We start from the raw sequence: 22,564 nt of genomic DNA, 5'->3' as shown, positions 1-22,564 counted from the left end.
ACAATAATTTCATCAAAAGATGCAACCGTGAATGTTGAGAATTTAAAATCATGTACTGAAATTTATTGGAATTTGTGCGAAATAGTAACATTTGATATTTTAACAATGGACACAGGAATCAAATTTAAACTTGATTGTCATGTAAATTTAAAATCCAAATTTAAAAAAAGTCTATACAGAGTACTTTATAAGAATCCTTGCATTTGATAAGTACCTTACCACATCATCAAAATGTTTCAAAGCAATTAACTGCATTTACTGTAGAGTGTTGTGACTATTTGTTGATGAACACAACAGCCAATTTGCACACAAAAATGTGCACATGAAGTCTGATCAATTTTATTTGGGAGATTGTTGGCAAGGCCAAGGCCAATGTTTAAAGTCTGGCAGGCAATTGTGATATGTGTTTAACATCACATTCAAAGGATGAACCTCTGACAATGCAACAAACTGTATTGGAGTGTCATGCTAGATGGGAGTTCAGTGTCCCTTCATGGGACTTGAACCCCCACCCCAACCTTCTGCCTCAGAGGTTCACATGCTACCAACTGAGTCGGGCTGACATTTCAAGAGACAAGTAACACTGTAGTTGCCACATGATGTGAAGTACAATCAAAGTGCTGAAGATCACCTTGAGTACAGCCAACATAATGAATATATATTCCTTTTAAAGTTTGCGAAAAGCAGATACCCAATATTAAGGGGGAAAGAAGGACACATACATATAATGTGGGGAAATATCCCAGTTGAACTGAATTTTATTGTAATTCAAGGAAAATATGAAAGTTTGGCGTTTTAACAGTGCTCGCCGAAATGGGAATCTTGTGTTACAAAAATAACACCCTAGTTCCTTACAAGCTACTTCCCCTGCAGGTGTGCTCAAATCATACACAAGGTAAAGGAATGAGAGTAAATCAACACTTTTCCACTTTGTTCCTAACCCACATTTAATGTGCACAGATTCTCCTGAAAATATTTCTTAACATCACTCTTGGACTGAATAAGCATAACTTAATTCCTTCCCTTTGCACTTTAAATTCACGGGCTCAGAGTGACATTGTCAAATCAGTTCAATATCCAAGGATAGCTTTTGCGTTGTAGATTCACTTCCAATAGGAAAATGACTATCCAAACATATTTTCCCAAGGATTATGTCACCCCACCCCACCATTCTGGTGCAGGGCAGCTTCAAACCCAGCTCTAACAAGGTAAATGAACAGCAACACAAAATATTTTACTCAAACCATTCCTCTTTTTTTCCAGTACCTTATTGCTTTGTCACACGTGACACCTGGCAGGCCAAATTAAGCAGACTTGTGCGGAAAAATTTGCTTCTTCATTAGCAGGCTATTCTGATTCAGTATTATCGGTCTCAAAACAAAATAACTGAAGAGCAGAAATTTTCATTCATTCCTTCAAACCTCTCCGGCACAGAAAGAGAAGCCGGAAAGGTTAATTGACCTAAGATGTCATCGAGTTGTCAGCACAAGGAAATCTCTTCAGTTTATCATGAGAGTACAATTTCACAGCCCTTTCCCCTCCCCACCACCCTCAGAAGGAAGAGGTGTGGTGGAGTGTTTGAGAAAGCTAAACTCCAAATCAAACCAACTGCATAATCCAACAGCTATACATTAACTAGACATATCCATTGATGGCACCCTGAAGAAAGTGTTTTTTTTTGCCCTGGGCTTCACAGTATGTACCTACGTACACCATTTTTATCTTCAATGATCAGATTCTGACATTTTCTTTCCTTTCTTGCCTCCCTGCAGGTTCCAAAAGAAATATAAACAAAAATCAATTAAATTTATTCAATACATTCATAATGTTAACAATTCAGTCTGGATTCCTTTTTGCTACAAATGATCTCAAAGAAATAAAAGTGAAGCTCCGTCCGTTATAATGCCCTTCGTTCTAGCACTGTTTTTTATAGCACAAACACCCCATCACTGTACAAGCGTGCAGCCACCCAGCTGGCTTGCCACACTAAAACTGACCAATTTATGGGTCATTAATTTGCCACCAGCATTACTTTCTGTGGTTCATTAGGTCACCACTGACATCATTAACTGAATGTCCCCGCGCAGCACACAGGAAGTGATATTGTTGGAGATCTTGTGACCTGGAAGTCATTTTTTGTTTCGCATGAGAGCTGCCCAGTGCACAGGAAGCAGCTCGGCTGGCTATGTGCATGTGTAGTGAATCCATCCATCTGAGCAGTCACTTAGCCTTTGAAATGCCAGTGAATGCATTTTGGATTTTCTGAGTAATATCAGGATCAATAACCCAATCCATTATAAGTGTACCCCTGTTATAACAAAGCATGTTACAATGAGGTTCTATTGTATTTTCAAATCCAGGGTAAAATGGTTTAGATAGGTGATCATACCACCTATCTCAACCAGGGATGGAAAAACAAGGTATAGTGGAACCTTAGTTATCCACCATAGTTAGAAACATGCTGAAATTGGAATTGAAAGAATTAGTTGAGATACAGATCAGCCATGATCTAATTAAATGGCGGAACAGGCTTGAAGGGCTGAATGACCTCCTCCTGTTCCTATGTAATAATCTACATATAATCTGCTCACCACCCTGACTCTACCAATTTATCCAAGGATCATCTTCACTCAGCTCCTCAGAGGTGCAGATTGGTATGTAAATGGGCATAATGCAGGTTTGAAACTCATCTTTCAGAGAGGAATTAACAGATTTAATCTTGAAATAGAGATCCTAATTATGTAGTGATTTTGAATATCAGGAGTGGGGGGAGGGTGAAGGTAAGGTGTCTTCTCTAATATGTGAACTAATCAGGGTTCCACTGTAGTTACAAACAGGAACGCATCAGCAACTACGTGCAACCCAACATGTGCTAATTCAGAGGACTGGATTAACTAGAACTGCTGGTGGCTCAACAGTTGTTCAGTGATTCATACACAATGGGGAAGTCCCCCCCATTTCAACCCTTTGTCTGTGCTGTTACCTCATCTCGGTTGGACACATTTGGCCTCAGTGCCCCTAAAATAGGGAGGGGAAAAAAATCAAGACTAGTTCATTATCCACCTTCTGGAAGGTTTAGATAGGTGGACTGATCTCATTGTCCGTTAGCCTGTCCTGCTGAAACTCACAGACAGGTGAATAACAATCACTTGTTCAAATGCCTAAGAGCCAGTACCAGTAGGACCTGCCCTGAACAGAAGACAAAATGGTTTTCGAAGAAAAAGAAAATCTGTTCTGTGTTGTTTGCTGTCAGGTGCTGAGTCACATAATTTGCTGACATCTATATCATCTGCCTCTCAGAATAACAACTTGGATCACATCCGTCTCATCTTCTCTTGTCCAACAAACATCTGTAAAACCTATAGAGCCTCAAGTCTCAAAAATGTTCATATCCCTCTTCTCTGAATCTGTTATTTATGTAATAATTCTTTGCAATACAGTATTTTCATGTTATTTTGCTAAGATAAAGCCTTCACTCAGGGCCTCCTCTGGTGGCTTGAAACTAGTGTAAGTGCTTCCATCTTGTGGTACAAATGCTTTTCACTTTCCTAAAGGTAAAGATTTCTCCCAATTAGGCAATTAAAGAGGCTTGTTTTTATTGGTTATTTCCGCACTTTTCTCCTGCTGTCTCCTTTTGAGTTTTGGTTTCTCTTTATCCCTTTTCTGCTTCTTGTTGCCCTCTGCAGTTTTTCCCTTTCTTTGCCTCTCTCACAATCTCCCAACATAGGCTACTAACTGAAGATGGGGAATTGTTTGAAATATCTCACTCCTATTATTTTTCTCTCTCGTTACTCAGTAACGAGAGAGAAAAATAAAATAACTTGTTTGGATATCTCACAGTCTGCATGTTTGACAAATAAGTAAAGCACCAGGTAATCAATGGGGAAGTGGAAAAACACTTGACCTAGCAGCTTGCTGATGCATCCACTTCATCCTACAATGTCGATCAGGGAAAAACCTCAAAAAACGGAATCTCATAGTCGCCTAGATCTATAAAATGACCAAATATTCATGCTGCTAAATTTAAAAGGTCACCTGTTCTACTAGTCTGAAATGCCTAAAAAGGCAAAATGATTTACCTGATATTTTGTTAATTCTGCTTGCAGTTGTTTTACTTTAGATTTTTCTTGTTCCAGGGCTGCGTGCAGACCTGTAACCTAGAGAGAAGAGAATCAAGACTATTCAGGACATACAATAACTACATTGTGAATGTGCTGATTCCCTGAAACATCTAGATAATATACACTTACAAAATGTGGAGGTGAACCCTGATAGCCCAATTATACTGACCTCCTCTATTCGTTCCATACAATCTCCTATATCTGTAGTGTTTTTCTTACTTGCTTTCCATAGATTATAGAACATTTGCAGCACAGAAAAGTCCACTGCATAATTAATGTCCTTTGAAAAGCTGACTTTTGGTTTCAAGCAGCCCCCGTTATAAAATCCTACTCAAACAAGACAGAAGGCAAAGTACTCATTTTACAGGTCTGATGTCACTCTGCAACTGGTCACTTGGTCAGTGAAAATCTTGCCTTAACTTGCAGCCCCACCCACCAACAGACTGGGATTGCGGCCTCAGTTCCTTCAGCTAGTATTTTGCTAATCGGCAGCACAATTTTCCATCTGAAAAACAGGCCCTCCTCTTTTTTAACAAAAAAGGGGGGGGACCAAGCTTATTCAGGATACTATATCATGTTTACTAACAAAATATGTAAGGGATAGCACTTTCAGAGATAACCAATTACAGAGCAACCTTGGAAGAAGTGTGAGGGAAGATCGTCTGGTTGTTGAATGGCAAAGTGTAAAGAGGTGGCGGAGTAGAAACATGATAAATGACCATTCGGCTAAAGAAATTCTTTCCAGCGCCAGATTACCATTGTATAGTTTAACTGATCCTCCCTTCCTCAGAATACATAATAGCTGTGCAATTGAGGAACACATTTTATTGTCCTTTCAACTTCAACAAGTGGTTGATTAATGCGAGGTAAGAGTACGACTTTCAAGTATCATAGTTTGGTAAAGACTGAAATGTAAAATAAGTTTCTGGTTGCGGAAACTGCGACCATTTCCTCTTACCTGTAAAGTTAGTTCATTCTTGATGCTTATTAAGTCATCGACTTGCAGCAGTATGTCTGCTTTATCCTTCACTATAATGTAAAACAAATAAAATTATTACATTAAGAGAAATAATACTACAGTATATTGGAATAACACCAAGTGTTATGAACGTTCAGAAGTTGCTCCTAGAGGTATTCTGATCTTCATTCAAATTCAAAAGGATTCACTAAACATTTTTCGAGACAACCATCCTTGGCAAGCTCATAATCTGGTTCCTATATCAGGCAGGTCCGCAGTACTCCAGGGCATTGCTGATAACAGATATGCCAGAGCAGGACTTTAAGGAATAGACCAGGAAATCTTCCCACTCAGCTCCTGGTATCCCTGTAAACCAAAACCCTAACGGGCAGGGTGATCCCAGTCAGTTAATGCTCTCAATGGCAAGTTGTGCGGTTTTAGCAGGTTAAACTCCAGCAGTACCCCAACGTATACTCTGGGGTCCCAAAGCCTTGGCTCCTACCAACCTGCACCTGATACTATCCTGCATTAGGTTACGTTTCTCCGATAGTGTGCACATTCCATTCCAGACACAGGGAAATGTTCATGTTTAAGTGGGATACATGTGTGAAACTCATAATTTAGTTTTCTTCCCTTCTCTCCTGAAGGTGTAAATTAATCAAAGTGCCCATTCTTCATGTGGAATCCAGCCAGCAGTATCAGCTGGCTTGTCATGGGGCGCTGATGGGGAAGAGAAAGGGGATAAAAGAAGAACAGGTGGAGTTCAATAAACATCACATCAAACAGATCAACATTTAACACTATTTCTGCCATAAATGTACTTTAACAACAAAAAATGCAAAAATGCAATTTGTTGCTGTTTAAAGAGCACAAAAGGATTGGCTTTTAAAAGAGAATGACTATGTTGAATCAAATATGTTAGTCTCAGTGTTCAGCTCCTTGGTGATCCAGGTTAGGAGACAAAGCTACTGAGGACTTACACTACACTGGAAGGGTGTTACATCCGGCTTCCAGTGCTGACTGGTTACCTGTGCTAAAATGCGTCTGACTTCTAGCGTCACCGAGTTGCCATGGCTCAATGTGCAGGAAATGTCGTCAGCGACATCATTGATGAACTAACTATCCAGAAGTCAGACATTTCCTTGCACTTTGAAGTAATAAAGGCTGTGATGAGAATTCAACAATAAGTGGATCAATCAGAAGAGCTTTTCACACAATAGTAACACAGCTCACATTTCAAAATACTCTGGCTCACAAAGAGAACCGCTCACTGAGCTGACTTCAGTACTCACTGTATTAAAATTAAATAATGCCCTAAAATGATTTCAATCTCTTTGAATAATGCCTCGGTTGGGATGTGCTACGTATGACGTGCTATGCTGGGTCGAAGATACGTGGGAATGCAAAGATACTGGTCTTCAGTTATCACGCTGGAATTGTTACATTAGGTAAATGGTAAAATACACACTGAAACAGAAATGGTATTGTAGGTATGGCATGCCCTTCCCTCCTCAGTACACACAAGACTGACAAATGCTCCCAGACCTACTGTAAGAAGACACATCAAAGGAATCCAGCAGAAACATCCTTTGCTTCCATCACAGTGCAGCCAAGATGATAATATATTCACTGTATGTGATATAGCACCTCATCACATTGTTGACACACCTCAAAGCTCTCCACAGGATTTAATGTAAAGGAAAGCGGTTGTACTGGTAGGTGAACAGGGCAGCTAATTTGCCCACAGCAATGTCCCAAAACAGGCAAGAAGTAAATGATCAATTTATCTAAAGACTGTCAGCCAGGAGACTGGGAGATTACTCCCTTTTCTTTTCAATTAATACGGTGGGATCGTTTATTGTCTACCAGACAGGCAAATGGGACCTTGTTTAACATCTCCTCTGAAGGATCGTACTCCCGACAGTGTAGCAGACCCCCCAGCACCACACTGCAGTATCAGTTGATACTGTGAGCTCACAGTCCCAACTACAACCCACAACCTTCTGACTCAAGAAGCAAGAATGCTGCCAACCGAGCCAGGCTAAAACTTAACACATTTTCAGAAGTATGAGAGAGAAAGAACAAAAGTAAATTGGATCCCGAAAAACCCAGGGCTCTACAGCTCGATACTGCCGTACGATACAGAAAGTCCCTCTGTACACCTCACCTGTGATATTCCTAAATATTAACAAATACTTACTTTCACCTTCTTGCAGCATCTTTAAAAGCTGAGCATTTCTCGCTTTTACCTCTTTATATTTTGCCTATTTTAAAAAGAAAGGGAGGTGGTAAAATAATGAAAAGCCAATAAGACCAGGTTTCTTGGACTCTGCCACAAAAAGATTAAAAATCACATCTGGCCACTCACCTCCCACTGTTCAATTGTTTGTTTCAACTGAAGGATTTTAGTGTCTTTCTTTTCGAGTTTTTCTTTTAAGTGTTCAGTTCTTACATTATTACAGATAGCTTCCTGCGAGAAAGGCAGTGAAAAAGAAAAGAAAAATTCAGTCATTCCTTTGCATTTTGTGACCATTTCCAGAACAAACAATAGCGAGGAAGGCTTACTTGAAATCTAAGGGCTGTAGGAGAAAGCTGTTTGGAACAATATATTTTGTGAGGGAGTCTCTGTGCCTCTGCCTTTTTCTCCCTCACTTCCCATCTCTGTTCCTCTCTCTGTACCTAATATGTCTCCGCGTGGGTTTCTTCTTTCTGTGTTTCTTTCACATCAGTTTTTCCCTGCAAGTTCTTTGTCTGCTGAACACTGTCCATCACACTCATTTTCTCTTTTCAATCTCTCTTCCCTCCTTCACACTCACCCATCCACACATACCTCGATTCATGCATTCTTGCACTGCAGAGGAACCTGAGCTAGTAACCAAAGAACAATATTCCCAAATATGAAAATAAATAAATATCTAAGTCACAAAGAAACACTAGAAATCTTAAAGCAGGAAACCCCCTCCCCCCAATCTGGATGTCATTCCAATTCATTTTTGCAAGGGAAATCAAAGCATTGTAGAAGAATTGTGTTTACATGGAACCTCCAACTGAATCTCTTTCACTGGCTTAAAAATAAAACTATTTAAACATGGATTGCTGTGTTGCTACAGATCTGGCTTGGCAGATCTGATAATGCTGTGTTCATTCTGTGATTCATGCCACTGAGCTCAACACATCCAAGCCACTACCATCCTCCCAAACATCAACACTACTTGTTTAAAATCATAAAACGAGACTGAAAGTGAATTCCAATTATCTTTTCATCGTTCACTGAAACGAGGTGATCCAAGGAAGGACCAATCCTGTACACAACACATGTAAATATATATTCAACAAATTCATACTTGGCTCTCCTGCGCAGACATGTTGTTCTCCAGCCCATTAGAATTCAACAACTTTTTCCTTTTCTCCATCAGCAATATTTTGTTTGTGTCTTCCTCGAGTTTATTAAAGAAGCCATCCTCTTCTACAGTCGCAAGTAAGGATTTTGGTTCCTGCAAATAGCAAATACTTCAATTAAACAGATAATTGGTAAAAGAGCAATTAGGAAAACGTTTACTACTACACAAAATCTTTTGTTAAAAATAGGATTCAATTAAGTAATATTTCACTTCAAAACGTCTTCTGAATAGACAAAATATTCAGGTATTGATTAAACATTTACTTTGAAACTCAGATTAAATTTCAGGCCATGTATTATACTGAGATTCTTTCACAAAGAACCTGAAACAGATTACCCAACTCATCAACACAGATCTACAGCCATAAGTACACCTGAAGTTCCATACCTCATGTTTTTTGTTCATTTGATCTGCAGAGAAGGAAAAAAAGTTGTTACACTGAATCAAAAGGCCAACAAGATGTTTCATGCATTAGTTTGTATGAGGCTAGAAATCCAAATAACATGGTGGTTTAACTCTGAATCAGTGTTTGACAAACTTTTTTTGCAAACTATCACACAGTACTTTAGATTAAAGATGTAATCTTTTGAAAATTTACTACTAAGGCATTGCTGCTGATTATAATAATGGCAATCCTTGCTTTTGATATGCTCCTTATCAAGTGGTTGGAATATCTCAAAGTGTTTCACAGGGTTTTGCTGTGAAGTGTAGTGACTGTATTTCTACATACACTAAATCAATATCAAAAGCAAGCTTTGTTATTGTTATAATAGCAGCAATGTACTTACCAGCAGGATTCATCATTTGTGCCTCTGAGTTGCCATTAGTCAACCCTGTCGCAAACTACTGTTTTTTTTACCCCAATGTTGCACAGAAAATGCTGTCACAAGGTTTTTTAATATTACAAGCTTTACCCCAACATTACCTGCACTACCATCAGTCTGAAAATCTTTTAACGATACTCTGGCTGGTTTATCTTTTCCCTGAAGGTGTTTTCTTTTCTCTTTCCGACTCTGCCCTTTTGATTTGAGAGAAATGTTGTTTGGATCATCGTGCAGCTGCAACAACAAGAATAGCAAAATTACATTTGTATATCGCCTTTCACATAGGCAAAACACAACAGATTTTCTTCTTCAAAACAAAATTTTAAATGTAGTATAGACAGACTAATTCTGAGGGAGAATTAAAATAGTTAACAGCCTGTCACAAGTGTCCAGTTTTATATAACAAATGGAATTGGCAGTGAGGTAAGTGTAGTGAGTGCAGTGAGTGTATGAGTTTAGCCTCATACAAACTCAATTACCAAGACCCTGAGACACCCACCCCACCTCAGGGTCCAAGAGACCCCGGCCCCGTGGAGTCCTGTAGCTCAGTGGTTAGAGCACTCACTTTACTAGTGAGAGACCTGAGTTCAATTCCAGGCAGGTCAGGGCGAAACCTTGGGCAAGTTTCCTTACTCCACACGCCTAATAATAATCCCTCCAAAAAAACAAAACAATAATAAATTGGTGATTTTCAATCCATGACTGTTTGCGGGACATTGCTGTGCGCAATTGGCTGCCGCGTTCGCCCCCAAATATACAGTCAATTCACTTTACAGTATATTCTGTGAAGCGCTTTGGGACGTCTAGAACGTGAAAAGCCCTATATCAAATGCAAGGATTATTATTATAATGTCCCACTAATTCGCCGCCTCTCGTCTCAGCGTGCGCATCTTGGCTGCCGCCCCCGACCCGAGCTGGCCCTCCCTCAAAATGCCCCACTCCCTGCAACTCTCCCGCTCTGTCCTGCTCTCACTCCGCTCTCCCCACCTCCTATCTCCCACTGCTTCCCTCTGCTCCAGCCTGGGAATCCCTCGCCGGGCTCATCGCGGCATTCGGTGTTGGCTGTCCAGCAGCAGCCACACCGACTGCCCCATTCCCCACTACCACCGCAAGCCACCCCGGACCCAGACCCCAGGGGCTAACCTCTCCTCCCTCATCCGCATCCCCATCCTCCCTGCCAACCAATCCAGTACCCCCTCCCATCCCACACATCCCCCTGCCAACTGTCCACTATGCATTGGCCTTTAAAACGTCCACTCCATCGCCAACAAGACCCTGGTCGTCAATGAACTCATCCTCGATGAGGACATTGACATTATGGCCCTCACTGAAACCTGGATCACCCCAGGTGACACCTTCCCCCCCTCACTGAGGCCACACTACCCGGCTATACCTAACACCATGCCCCACGCCCCAACTGCCATGGCGGCAGGGTAGCCCTTATATTCAGGGCGTCACTTGCCCTATCCCCCTACTCCACCGGCTCATTTCCCTCTTTTGAACACCTTACCCTCTGCCATCCCTCCCACCTCTCTCTAAAAATCCTCCTAGTTTACCGCCCCCCAAAATCCTCCCCCACCTTCATCTCTGACATCTCCATCCTCGTTTCCCGTTGCCTCTGCTCCGACAGTCTCATCATCCTAGGCGACTTCAACCTCCACTTCACCCCCTCCTGCTCCACCTCCTCAGAATTCTCCTCTCTCAACCTCTATCTCCACATCCACTCTGCTACCCACAACCACGGTCACCCTCTCGACCTGGTGATCACCCGGGGCCTCAGCGTCTTGGATGTCACCATCACTGACAAAGTCATCTCTGACTACCATTTCATCTCCCTCAACTCCCATATCCCTCTCCTCACTGCCTTCAAACCTACCACCATCTTCTATCGCCCATGAAAGAAGATCTCCCCGCAGTCCCTCTCCGCTGCCCTGGAGTCCTCTGACTCCCCCCCTTCTGGTCCACCTCTCACACCAACCAACTCTCTGCGCTTACTCTTCTCCACAGCACCCTCTCCACCACACTCGACGCCCTTGCCTCCCCTCACCTCCTGAACTATTCCCGATCCTCAGCGTGGTTCACCAGCCACCTCTGCTCGCTTAAGGGCCAGGTGCGGGCTCCCGAACGCACTTGGCTCAAATCCGGCCTAACGGTCCATCGTCACATCTGACTGGACCTCATCAAAACGTACCGCTCCGCTCTCGCCTCGGCCAAATCATCCTTGTATTCCAGGTTAATCCTGGAGGCGAAAGGCAACCCCAGGCTCCTGTTCTCCATAACCAACCGGCTCCTTCGCCCTCCCCGACACGCCTGCCAGATTTTTCCTCCGACTCTCACTGCAAGAAAATTCTGGATTTCCTCGAGCCCAAAATCGAGGGAATCCGCTCAGCTACCACTGCCCTCCCAACTTCCACCCCCTCCCTACCCCCATCTCACACTCCGAAAATTACCCATCCCTCCTTCCACACCTTTGAACCTGTCAACCCCTCCTCTGTCTTCACCACCATATCCTCAATGAAGCCCACCACCTGCTCCCTGAACCCCATCCTTAAATCCCAGCTCAAACTCCTTGCCCCGCTTCTCGCCGACATCATCAACCTCTCCCTGTCATCTGGCACTGTTTCTTCCCCCCCCTCAAAACGGTCATTATCACCCCCACCTTGAAGAAACCTTCCCTTGACCCATCATAGCTATCCAGCTACCGGCCCATCTCAAACCTCCCTTTCCTATCCAAAGTCCTTGAGAGAGCCGTTGCCTCCCAGCTTCGCTCTTTCCTCTCCTCCCACTCTCTCCATGAAACCTTCCAATCGGGTTTCCGTGCCACCCACAGCACAGAAACTGTTCTGGTCAAGGTCACAAACGACATCCTGACCATGTGCGACCAGGGCTCCCTCTGCCTCCTTGTCCTCCTCGACCTCTCCGCTGCCTTTTAACACCGTGGACCTTTCAATCCCCCTCCACTGTTTCTCCTCCCACCTCAACCTTCAAGGTCCTACCTTTCACACCGCCTCCACTTTGTCGAAGCAAATGGCTTCTCCTCCAGCCCCCGCACCTTCTCGTGCTCCTCAGGGATCTGTCCTCGGTCCCCTCCTTTTCACACTTTACGTGCTCCCCCTCGGTGACGTCATCCACAAACATAGGGTAAATTTCCACATGTATGCGGATGACACCCAACTCTATCTCTCTGCCTCCACCCTCAACTCCAGGACTATTGGCATCCTGACCCACTGCCTGTCCGACATCAAGTCCTGGACAAGGGACAACTTTCTCCAACTCAACATCAGCAAGACCGAGGCCCTCCTGATTGGCTCACGCCAGCGCCTCCGTACCTCGGGCACTGGCAGCATCAGCCTCCACGGCTGCACACTCAACCTCACTAAGCCAGTCAGGAACCTGGGTGTCTTGTTTGACCCTGAACTGTCCTTTCTCCCCCACATCTGCGCCATGACCGGCACTGCCTACCACCACCTCCGCATCATTGCCAGACTCCGCCAATGCCTCACCCCTCAGGCTGCCAAAACCCTCACCCACGCATTCATCACATCAAGGCTCAACTACGGAAACTCCCTCATCGGCCTTCCCAACTTTTCCCTTCACAAGCTGCTGATCATCCTCATACTCTCACGCACCAGGCTCCGTGACCCCTTCACTCCCACCCTCACCCGACTCCACTGGCTCCCCATCCCCCAGAGGATCGAGTTCAAGATCCTCGTCCTCACTTTCAATGCCATCCATGGCCTTGCCCCCTCCTACCCCTCTGACTTGCTGACTCCCTACCAACCTGCCTGCTCATTCCGTTCAGCGGGCTCTGATCTGCTCCATGTCTCCCACCCAACCTGCCCTACCATCGGTGGCCGGGCTTTCAGCCTCTCTGCCCCCACACTTTGGAACTCCATACCACGGTCCCTTCGCCTCGCTTCCTCCCTTGCCTCCTTCAAGGACGGTCTCAAGACCCTTCTCTTCGATCGTGCCTTTTTGGTCGATCTCCCACCTCTCTGCCTTCCCTCACCCCTAGACCACCCCTCCCCCATGCTCGAGCCCCTGCTTTGGGACGTCCTCCCGACATGAAAGGCGTAATTGTAATTTTGTTGTTGTTGTTGATGACAGACTAGCAGGACTTGGAAGGGGCAGATAAGTCAAAATGCTGAAAATGTAATTCTACTGACATTGAAAATAAAAATTGGGACATTCTGAAAGGGATAATAATAATAATCCTTGCATTTGATATAGCGCTTTTCATGTCTTCTCGACATCTCAAAGCGCTTCTAGGAATATACTGTAAAGTGAATTGACCGAATATTTGCGGGCGAAATGCGAGCAACCAATTGCGCACAGCAGTGTCCCACAAACAGTCGTGGATTGAAAATGACAAATTTATTATTGTTTTGTTTTGGAGGGATTATTATATATATTATAGGCATGTGCAGTAAGGAAACTTTCCCAAGGTTTCGCCCTGCCTGAAATTGAACCCAGGTGTCTCACTTGCAAGGTGAGTGCTCTAACCACTAAGCTACAGGACTCCGCAATCATCACATATAATCATCGCATCAACCGAAATAGATAAAAGAAATTCCTACTATGACACCAATGACAAAATTCCTCACAGTAGAGCTATTTCTGTATTTTATAACTACATGAAAATAAAAGATGTTCATATTAATTTGCCAGGCCCTCTTCTTGCAACACTCTTCTATTGCCCTCATATAATGTCAGTTTTTCATATTTTTCTTTCACTCATTTGGCTTGCCATTAACATGATTAATTTAGTCACAAACTCTTCCACAATGACTCTCAATATTTTTTTAAATTTCAAATGCCACACAAAGTGGTACATACATTCTTATGCTCTTCATACTCCAGCTTACTGATCAGCAATGCTTTCTGGAGGTCCGCTTCATACAGTTCAGTCGTCAGCTGTACGCAGAAAAGAATCGAATAAACATTGAGAGAAACTACAGCAGAAATCATCCAGAGAATCCAACTACAACATAGTCTGTATTGACTGGGCTCTGGAATTAAGCAAAGCATTTTTTTACAATATCTTTAAAAGTGTTTTATAATAATAATCATTGCATTTGATATGGGGTGGAAGGATTATTACTCCTGGACAGCAATCCGCCAATCGACTAAGAACCAGTTTCCTGAATCAAACCCAGGTCCTCTCGTCTGCAAAAGCATTTTTAAAAATATAAAAATTTTATTAAAAATATATTCATCATGAAATTCAGCAAATATTCTTTGGTTTGTGGTATTTTGGGAGCCTTTTTGTGAGAGCAGCTGGACTGGCTACAAACTCAGCTGAAGAACAGTGAGTTCTGGAGGCTGAGAATAGAAGTAAAGGGCGGGAAGGACAAAATAAATATATAAATTAATTAATCTGAATAAGTGCTATGCAAATAGCAATAATGTTGTGGCCGGAACAGTATGAATCAGGGGCAACAGTTCCAGACAAAGTTTCACCAATAAAGATGTTCTTCTTGTATGGAGGACTGAAGAGTAACAAACATGTAATAATCCTGAAATGTCTCAAAACAGTTTACAGTAATTCCCGTTAAGTGTAGTGAATATTTGTAGATGAATGTGGCAGTCAATTTGTGCATAGCAATGTCCAACAAATAAGCAGGGTGTAATTCAGGATCCCACATCAGGTCTGTTGAATCCATAAAGTAGGATGGCAATACAATACAATGCAATGCTGGGGGAGCGCTGCATTGTCAGAGGTGTCGTTTCTCAAATGAAAAGTTAATCCAAGTTCTCACCTGTCTATTTCGGTGGACATTAAAGATCTTGTGCTTATATTTAAAAAGAGAAGGGAGTTTCTCCTGGTGCTAAAATTCCTCAAGATAAAATTAGTCATGCTGTTTTGAGTTATTGCTGTGCACGGATTGGCTGCCACATTTGTGATTGTATTTAAAAAAAGCTACTTGCATAAAGTTTTTCTAAATTAAATCTTCAAGTTTACAGAAAATATCAAAACCGAAGGCATAGTAAATGAAAGGAAGAATGCAGTATGATTTAGAACCATTCTGATATTTTGTGTAGCTGAGCTGAGAGGTGGCAAATCTGGTTCAATGTGTGTAAAGTAAATTATTGTGGGAGCAGGGTACCAAAAGAATATTATGTGGAGAAGATTTTCATGATCAGGAAGAAAATCAAGCAGCTATTTGAACAATTCACAATAGGATTCATTGATAGCGATTGAGAATCGTGAGTGGAGAATCTTGCCACCATTGGCAAATCCCATTGCAAACACACCACATTTTCAATGCCATTGTGGAAATGTCTATACACAAAGAAGGCAAGTTAGGTTAAATGTACATCAAAAGAGAATATCTTATCCCTGTCTTATCGCTAACTAAAATGTTAAATGTAAAAAGAATATACAGGATTACACGACTCAAAGGATTGTAGAATAAAATTACAGTGTAAGAAACCGATTCTGCAAATGGGATCAAGAAGTAACTATAAATATTCTGGAGAAAGGATCGAGGAATATGGTGAGAAAGCAGGCACCTGAGAACTAGCAAAAGGGGCTGGGTTTGTTGAGTCTAATAATCTGGTTTGAAAATTAGCATTGTTATGCAAGTTTATCTCTTCTTAATGGTCAACTCCTACAAACGTTTTACAACTTTGTGAAAAAGACAACAGTTGTGGCTGGTCTTAGTGCTCATTAATAGTATTCTATTGTGGAGATCCACAATTAAATGTTTTAGTTAAGACTAAAGATAATTATGAACCTGCATTGTTTTCCCATTTCATGCAACATTCAACTATCCAACACAATTGAATTGTAAAATTGTGACCACTATTGTATTTGCATCAACAGCTCTGACCTGTTCGTCTTTTTCTCTCCACTCCTGCCATTTCTCGCCCTGTGCTCCTGCTGGTCTCTGGCTGTGAGGCTCAGGCTGACTTGATCCCGAGTTCACGCCAGCATTTACACCAGAATGCGACTTCGGAGGAATTTTCCCAAAGGCTAGACTTCTTAGCTTTAAGATGAGGTTGAGGAAAAAAAAGACAATTAGAGTAGAATCTACAACATGTTCATATAGTGCTGTGCTAAACTAAATGAGAACTCAGTATTTGTGATTTATTCTACACCTGTACAGTGACTTAAAACAAATATTGCAGTGGCACAGAGGCAATGCAGTAGGTTAACCATATGTAATCTGTTATTTCTTCCAGCCAGTTTGTCTGTCTCCTTGGAAAACAGACCAACGGTGATCCTGGAGTATTATGATCTGGGCCAATAGAAAAGCATGGCCTCAATTTTTCAGCACCCGCCGCAATAAACAACGCCCTCCGCTATAAAATGAAGTTTCTGGAGCCCATCCTCTGTGCGTTGCTGCTGTTGATTCTTAACCCAACGCTGCTGTGGGCGGGGCTGAGCCGCTGCGGGGGGCGGGGCTGAGCCGCTGGCGGGGGGCGGGGCTGAGCCGCTGCGGGGGGCGGGGCTGAGCCGCTGGGGGGGCGGGCTGAGCCGCTGCGGGGGGCGGGGCTGAGCCGCTGCGGGGGGGGGGCGGGGCTGAGCCGCTGCGGGGGGCGGGGCTGAGCCGCTGCGGACGGGCGGGGCTGAGCCGCTGCGGGGGGCGGGGCTGAGCCGCTGCGACGGGGCGGGGCTGAGCCGCTGCGGGGGCGGGGCTGAGCCGCTGCCGGGGGGCGGGGCTGAGCCGCTGCGGGGGGCGGGGCTGAGCCGCTGCGGGGGGCGGGGCTGAGCCGCTGCGGGGGGCGGGGCTGAGCCGCTGCCGGGGGCGGGGCTGAGCCGCTGCGGGGGGCGGGGCTGAGCCGCTGCGGGGGGCGGGGCTGAGCCGCTGCCGGGGGCGGGGCGTCTCCAGGCACACATGCGCGGTGCGGTGCGAGCGGGAAATGGGCTTCGCTCCACTCTGGGACCCTCCTGTTGAGATTGTCTGTGTGTCTCTCTCTCCTCTGTATGTGTGTCTGTTTGTGAATGTATCCGTGTGTGTATTTCTTCTATATGTGTGTGAGTTTATGAGTGTCTCTGTGTGAATGTGTCCGTGTCTCTCTGTATGTATCTTCGTGTCTGAGTGTGTGTCTCTGTGTCTATGAGTGTGTGTCTATCTCTCTCTGAGAACGTGTGTCTCTGTGTCTGTGTGTCTGTATGTTTGTCTCTCTGTGTGTGCGTGTGCCTCTCTCTGGGTCTCTCGGTCTGTGTGTGTGTGTGCGGTGACAGGCCCTGAGAGGCAGAAGGTGGTGAGCCTCTTTAGCCCCGCAGTCAGGACACTGGTGAGCTTGGCGAGCAACGCTGTTTGTTGGCGGATCTACAGGCCCACTCCGCAATGGGCCGCCCAGTTTTTGTTAAAAGAAATAATCAGTAATTTTTTTTGCAACAATCGAATGTGTTATTTCTTCATGTGTAGCTTTTATCAATAAAGTAAAAAAATGTAGGTTGGCAGTAAAATTTACCTCAATAGCACCAATCAACTCCCTGCAATTTTCCGCAAAATTTGTCAAATTCCAACTCCAAATTGTTTGGCAAACATTTTCACAATTTTCTATTAGTTGATTATCCCTGATTATGATGCAGGAAAAGATAGGAGACCATACACAGGATAAACAATAGGTGTTATAGGTGTTAAACTTTGTCTTTGGCTCCAATCAGTGACTGAACATTGCGGATGTAGCCCTTTCTCCAGCCTACATTGACTTAATAATAATAATAATAATCCTTGCATTTGATATAGGGCTTTTCACGTCGGGAGGACGTCCCAAAGCGCTTCACAGAACACACTGTAAAGTGAATTGACTGTATATTTGTGGGCGAACGCGGCAGCCAATTGTGCACAGCAATGTCCCACAAACAGTCGCAGATTGAAAATGACCAATTTATTATTGTTTTGGGTTTTGGAGGGATTATTATTAGGCTCTGTGTGGAGTAAGGAAACTTGCCCAGGGTTTCGCCCTCTGCCTGGAATTGAACTCAGGTCTCTCACTTGCAAAGCGAGTGCTCTAACCACTGAGCTACAGGACTTATCACAAGGAGCACCTCTTACTAGTAGAATCTCGATACTAAGCTCAAGAACACCAAACTCTGCATATAGCATGAAACTCAAAAGATTGTTTTAATTTGTAATGTTGTACTCATTCAGAAAACCTCAAATTCTCTGGTTGAAGGTTTTGCTGTCACTGGGAAGGAACAATTTACAGTTTCAAAGACAGGCGATAAGAGGCAACAGCAAAAAATGTCCAGAATATAAACAAAGCCTCCATAATAATCCTTTCATTTGGTACAGCACATTTAACCTTAGCAGGACTTCTCAAAGCACTGTAAAGTCCAGCGACTGTGTGATTTATGGGTGAACCAGCAGTCAAGTTACACAAAGCAATGTCCCACAAACATTAAAGAAGTGAATGAACAATTTTATTTGGGGGATGTTTGCCAGGACATCGGGAGAAACTCACTTCTATTTTCCAATAGTGCCATAGGATCTTTAACATCCACCTAAAGAGGCAGACGGGGGGCTCAGTTTAACATCTCATCCAAATGATGGCACCTCCAACAAAGTTGCACACCCCCAGCATTGCATTGGTGTGTCATCTTTAGACTGTATAAGAGTTCAAAGATCCAATGCGGGGCAGGAATCCACAGCCTTCAAGAGATTTCTAGTATCAAAAAGAACCTTTGCTCAAACTCAATTTTGTTACAAACATTGTGGAAAATGTAATTCAAATACTTCATGTATTTAAATACAGAAAACGGTGAATTACAGACACTTAATGAAAAGATTACTATCCACTGACAAATACCATTTAGTGAAAACTTGCCTAATTAAAAATATTAAAAAGCTTAAGGACGGGCCATAATTTTTGTTTTGATCATTTGGAATTGAAGCAAAACAAGTGCAGTATGAACAGAACCACACTAAAACAGAAAGATGTCAAAATGCCTTCAGAAGAAGAGACGAAGGGAAAAACAAAACGCTAAATAAAATAGGTTCACTTCCAATTATCCACATTACTTGGGACCTGCCCCTGAGCGGACAATTGGGCTTCACCCAAAATACAATTTGGCTACAATGCTAACTAAAAATAGCAGCTTTCATGATGGAAGGACATCCCAAAGCCCTTAAACAGAATCAGAAACAGAGTTCTATTTGATTGGATCTAAGACAAAATTTAAATAAGTCTTCTGTTGCAGGTGGTTCCTGCAATAACAACAACTTGCACTTGCACTCGATTTCAAGACCCTCACCCTTGTATTCAAGTCCCTGTACTCCTCTGCACCCCCCAACCTCTCTGACCTCCTCTCCTCAAAACAGTAACCGTTGCCTTCGTTCCTCCGGGTCTGGCTTCCTCCTCGTCCCCCGAGTCCTCCGCTCCACCCCTTTCTTTTCAACCGCGCCTTTGGTCACCTTCCTCCCCCTCCCCCTGGGCTCGGCCCCGGGATCCGTTACTGTAAAGCGCTCCGAGATGCCATCCGGCGTGGAGGGCGCTATATAAATCCAAGTTGTTGTTGTTGTATAACATATTTGACAATGAAATGAATGCTTCAAAATTATTGGCAAATTGTAATGGAGAGCATGGAACAGGGAGATTTAAGGCATATATTTATGAGCATTTTGAAGGCAGGAAAGGAGAAAGTATAACAGATATTTTGGAAGTGAGCTCCAAAGGAGACATAGTAACTGAAGGCTTGGAGTGAGTATGAGCAATATGCCAGAATTGGATTGGAGGGTGGGGGCAATAATACTTATATAGCGCCCTTCGTGCGGAGTAGCACTTGAATTAGGGAACACGAGATAGGAGGGGCAAGACTCCAGAGGAATCTGAAGATCAGGACAAAGATTTTAAAGTCAAATCGGCTCAGATACAGGAGCCAGTGGAGTTGGCAGCCAAAGGGGTAAAACTAGTGATTTGATTCCACTAAATGTCCAACAAATATAAATGCAGTAGTTTACCACTATCAAAACACCTCAGTTTATCGAGCAGTAAGTAAGAACCAGGTTGTTAGTCAATTGGCAGATCGCTTTCTCAGAGGTAATAATTCCTTCAACTATTACTCGATGCACATGTTTGTGGGGCACTGCTGTGTGCAATTGGCTGCCGTGTTTTGCCCACAAAATATACCGTCAATTCACTTTACAGTATATTCCGTTATCACATCTTTGAGACTTTGAGACGCCTCGAAGACGTGATAAGGCGCTATATCAAATGCAAGGATTATTACTTATCTTTAAAACCATAGCAAATTTAAGATAACAAATGAAACAGCAAATCCAGGGATGTTTACAATCTGAAACAATGTTAATAAATTATCATTCAAATTGAAAGGAAAACATTCTCACATAAAGCAAATGTTTTAAGAAAAAAAAACTCAAGGCTAAAACATCTGATAACAAGTGTGCTCAAATGTCCCTTCTTGAAATATATAAAATCTCACTCCCAAAACAAAAATCAACTACAAAAAATCAGTTCATTTCTATCCTTAAGAAACGTGTTGTATGTGTTCAGGAAAGGAGGATGTGTGGAAAGAAATCTGTGCAAGAAGTAAACTGACCAAAAGCTGGTGGGACTGAAAGCTAATCCTTTCCCCCCAAAAAATAAACTTAATAAAATGAATAAATAAAAACACCAATAACTAAATAAATAACCCAGCAATAAATAAATATATAATAAAATAAAAGCATCCACAGCTAAACACATAACCCACCAGTAAATACATTAAAACTATAAATAAACACGAATAAATAATGACAGCAGTTTCGGGAGATTTTTTTAAAATTTAAAATAAGTCGAAAGTAACAAAAACGCGGGAGGGAGTTTTTCTCTCTCTCTGATTGATATTTTAACTGTTTTTGATTGTATTTTAATGGTTCAAAAAATCTAAAAGATAAATACATTTTGAAATGTACACGAAAAAGACGAGAAATAATAAACCATGAAAAGAAGCAGAAAGAGGTTGTTGTTGTTGTAAAAGGAGGGGGGGGGAGGGCAGGAGGTGTTTGTTTTGTGTTGGTAACAAAAAAAATTATTTAAAAAATTAAAGATTAAGGAGATAATAATAAGTTTTATTTAATAAATAAAAATAAGAGTTTTATTTAATAATAAATGGTAAGAGTTTTATTTAACCAATAAAGAATAAGAGTATTATTTAATAATAAAGGATAAGAGTTTTATTTAAAGAGAAAGGATAAGAGTTGTATTTAATAATAAAGGATAAGTATTATTTAATAATAAAGGATAATAATAAGTATTATTTAATAATAAAGGATAATAATAAGTATTATTTAATAATAAAGGATAATAACAAGTATTATTTTATAATAAAGGATAATAATAAGTATTATTTAATAATAAAGGATAATAACAAGTATTATTTTATAATAAAGGATAATAATAACTATTCTTTAATAATAAAGGATAAGAGAGAGTGAGTTTTATTTAAAGATAAAGGAGAATAAGAGTTTTATTTAATAATAAAGGATAATAATAAGTATTATCTAATAATAAAGGATAATAATAAGTATTATTTAATAATAAAGGATAAGAGAGAGTGAGAGTGAGTTTTATTTAAAGATAAAGGATAATAAGTTTTATTTAATAATAAAAGGTTAAGAGAGAGTGAGAGTTTTATTGAAAGATAAAGGGACAATCAGTTTTATTCAATAATAAAAGATGAGAGAGAGAGTGAGAGTTTTATTGAAAGATAAAGGGACAATAAGAGTTTTATTCAATAATAAAAGATGAGAGAGACAGAGAGACAGAGAGAGCGAGAGTTGTATGTGATAATAAAGGAGTGAGTGAGAGTGATGGCCTCCCCCTGTCACCTGGTTGGCTTCGCTCTGCTGCTGTTCTTTCCTTTTCTTCCTCTTCTCTTTCTTCCTCTCGTTGTTACCGGAGGCGCCGCCGCCGCCGCTGTGGCTGTAGTTGTTGTTTTTCTTGGCCGGCGGCCCCCCCGCCCCCCGGGGCCCCGCTCTTGCCGGGCCGGTTGGCCCCGCGCCGCTTGTGGCTCGAGTCCGAGTCCGAGGCGGACGAATCGTCCTCCACCCGGAGCAGCGCGAAGCGAGAGGCGCTGACGCCGAGCGAGGCCGAGCCCACGGCGGCCGCCATCAGTCGGGAGACACCGAGGCTTCACTTACCTCCTCACACACGAGGCCGCGGCACAGAGACACAGACACAGACACAGAGAGAGGGACAGAGAGGGATTTTAAAACAAAATCTAATGACAGTTATAAAACCCGGGGACGGGGGCACAGGGAGTGCGGCCGCTCTCGGGCTGGACTGCGGGCTGTTGGGAAACGA

General features: G+C 42.6%; 1 protein-coding gene across 1 annotated transcript; it reads right to left on the bottom strand.

Moving 5' to 3' along the window:
- Window positions 1-39: 39 nt before the first annotated feature.
- On the bottom strand, window positions 40-22,433 carry gkap1 (G kinase anchoring protein 1). Its single transcript, XM_042333463.1, has 12 exons — window positions 22,256-22,433; window positions 22,090-22,200; window positions 16,138-16,293; window positions 14,141-14,218; window positions 9,406-9,538; window positions 8,868-8,890; window positions 8,424-8,573; window positions 7,448-7,549; window positions 7,280-7,343; window positions 5,080-5,150; window positions 4,080-4,157; window positions 40-1,766 (listed from the first exon to the last, which is right to left on the bottom strand). Exons 1-12 carry the CDS (start codon window positions 22,370-22,372, stop codon window positions 1,725-1,727), a joined length of 1,125 nt encoding a protein of 374 aa, XP_042189397.1. The 5' UTR covers window positions 22,373-22,433; the 3' UTR covers window positions 40-1,724.
- Between the last annotated feature and the right edge of the window lie 131 nt (window positions 22,434-22,564).

Source organism: Callorhinchus milii, unplaced genomic scaffold (assembly GCF_018977255.1).
Source record: "Callorhinchus milii isolate IMCB2004 unplaced genomic scaffold, IMCB_Cmil_1.0 Scaffold1, whole genome shotgun sequence".
Classification (NCBI taxonomy): domain Eukaryota; kingdom Metazoa; phylum Chordata; class Chondrichthyes; order Chimaeriformes; family Callorhinchidae; genus Callorhinchus; species Callorhinchus milii.
This window is presented reverse-complemented; position numbering and strand designations above follow the sequence as displayed.

What these genes read in the sequence shown, in the direction of transcription:
- gkap1 (XM_042333463.1), bottom strand. Translation starts at nt 22,372, where the DNA reads ATGGCGGCCGCCGTGGGCTCGGCCTCGCTCGGCGTCAGCGCCTCTCGC. An exon ending in AGTATGAAGAGCATAAGAAT is followed by an intron (nt 9,539 to 14,140) that starts GTATGTACCACT and finishes TTGTTGTTGCAG; the next exon opens with CTGCACGATGATCCAAACAA. An exon ending in AGAATGAACTAACTTTACAG is followed by an intron (nt 4,158 to 5,079) that starts GTAAGAGGAAAT and finishes TCTTCTCTCTAG; the next exon opens with GTTACAGGTCTGCACGCAGC.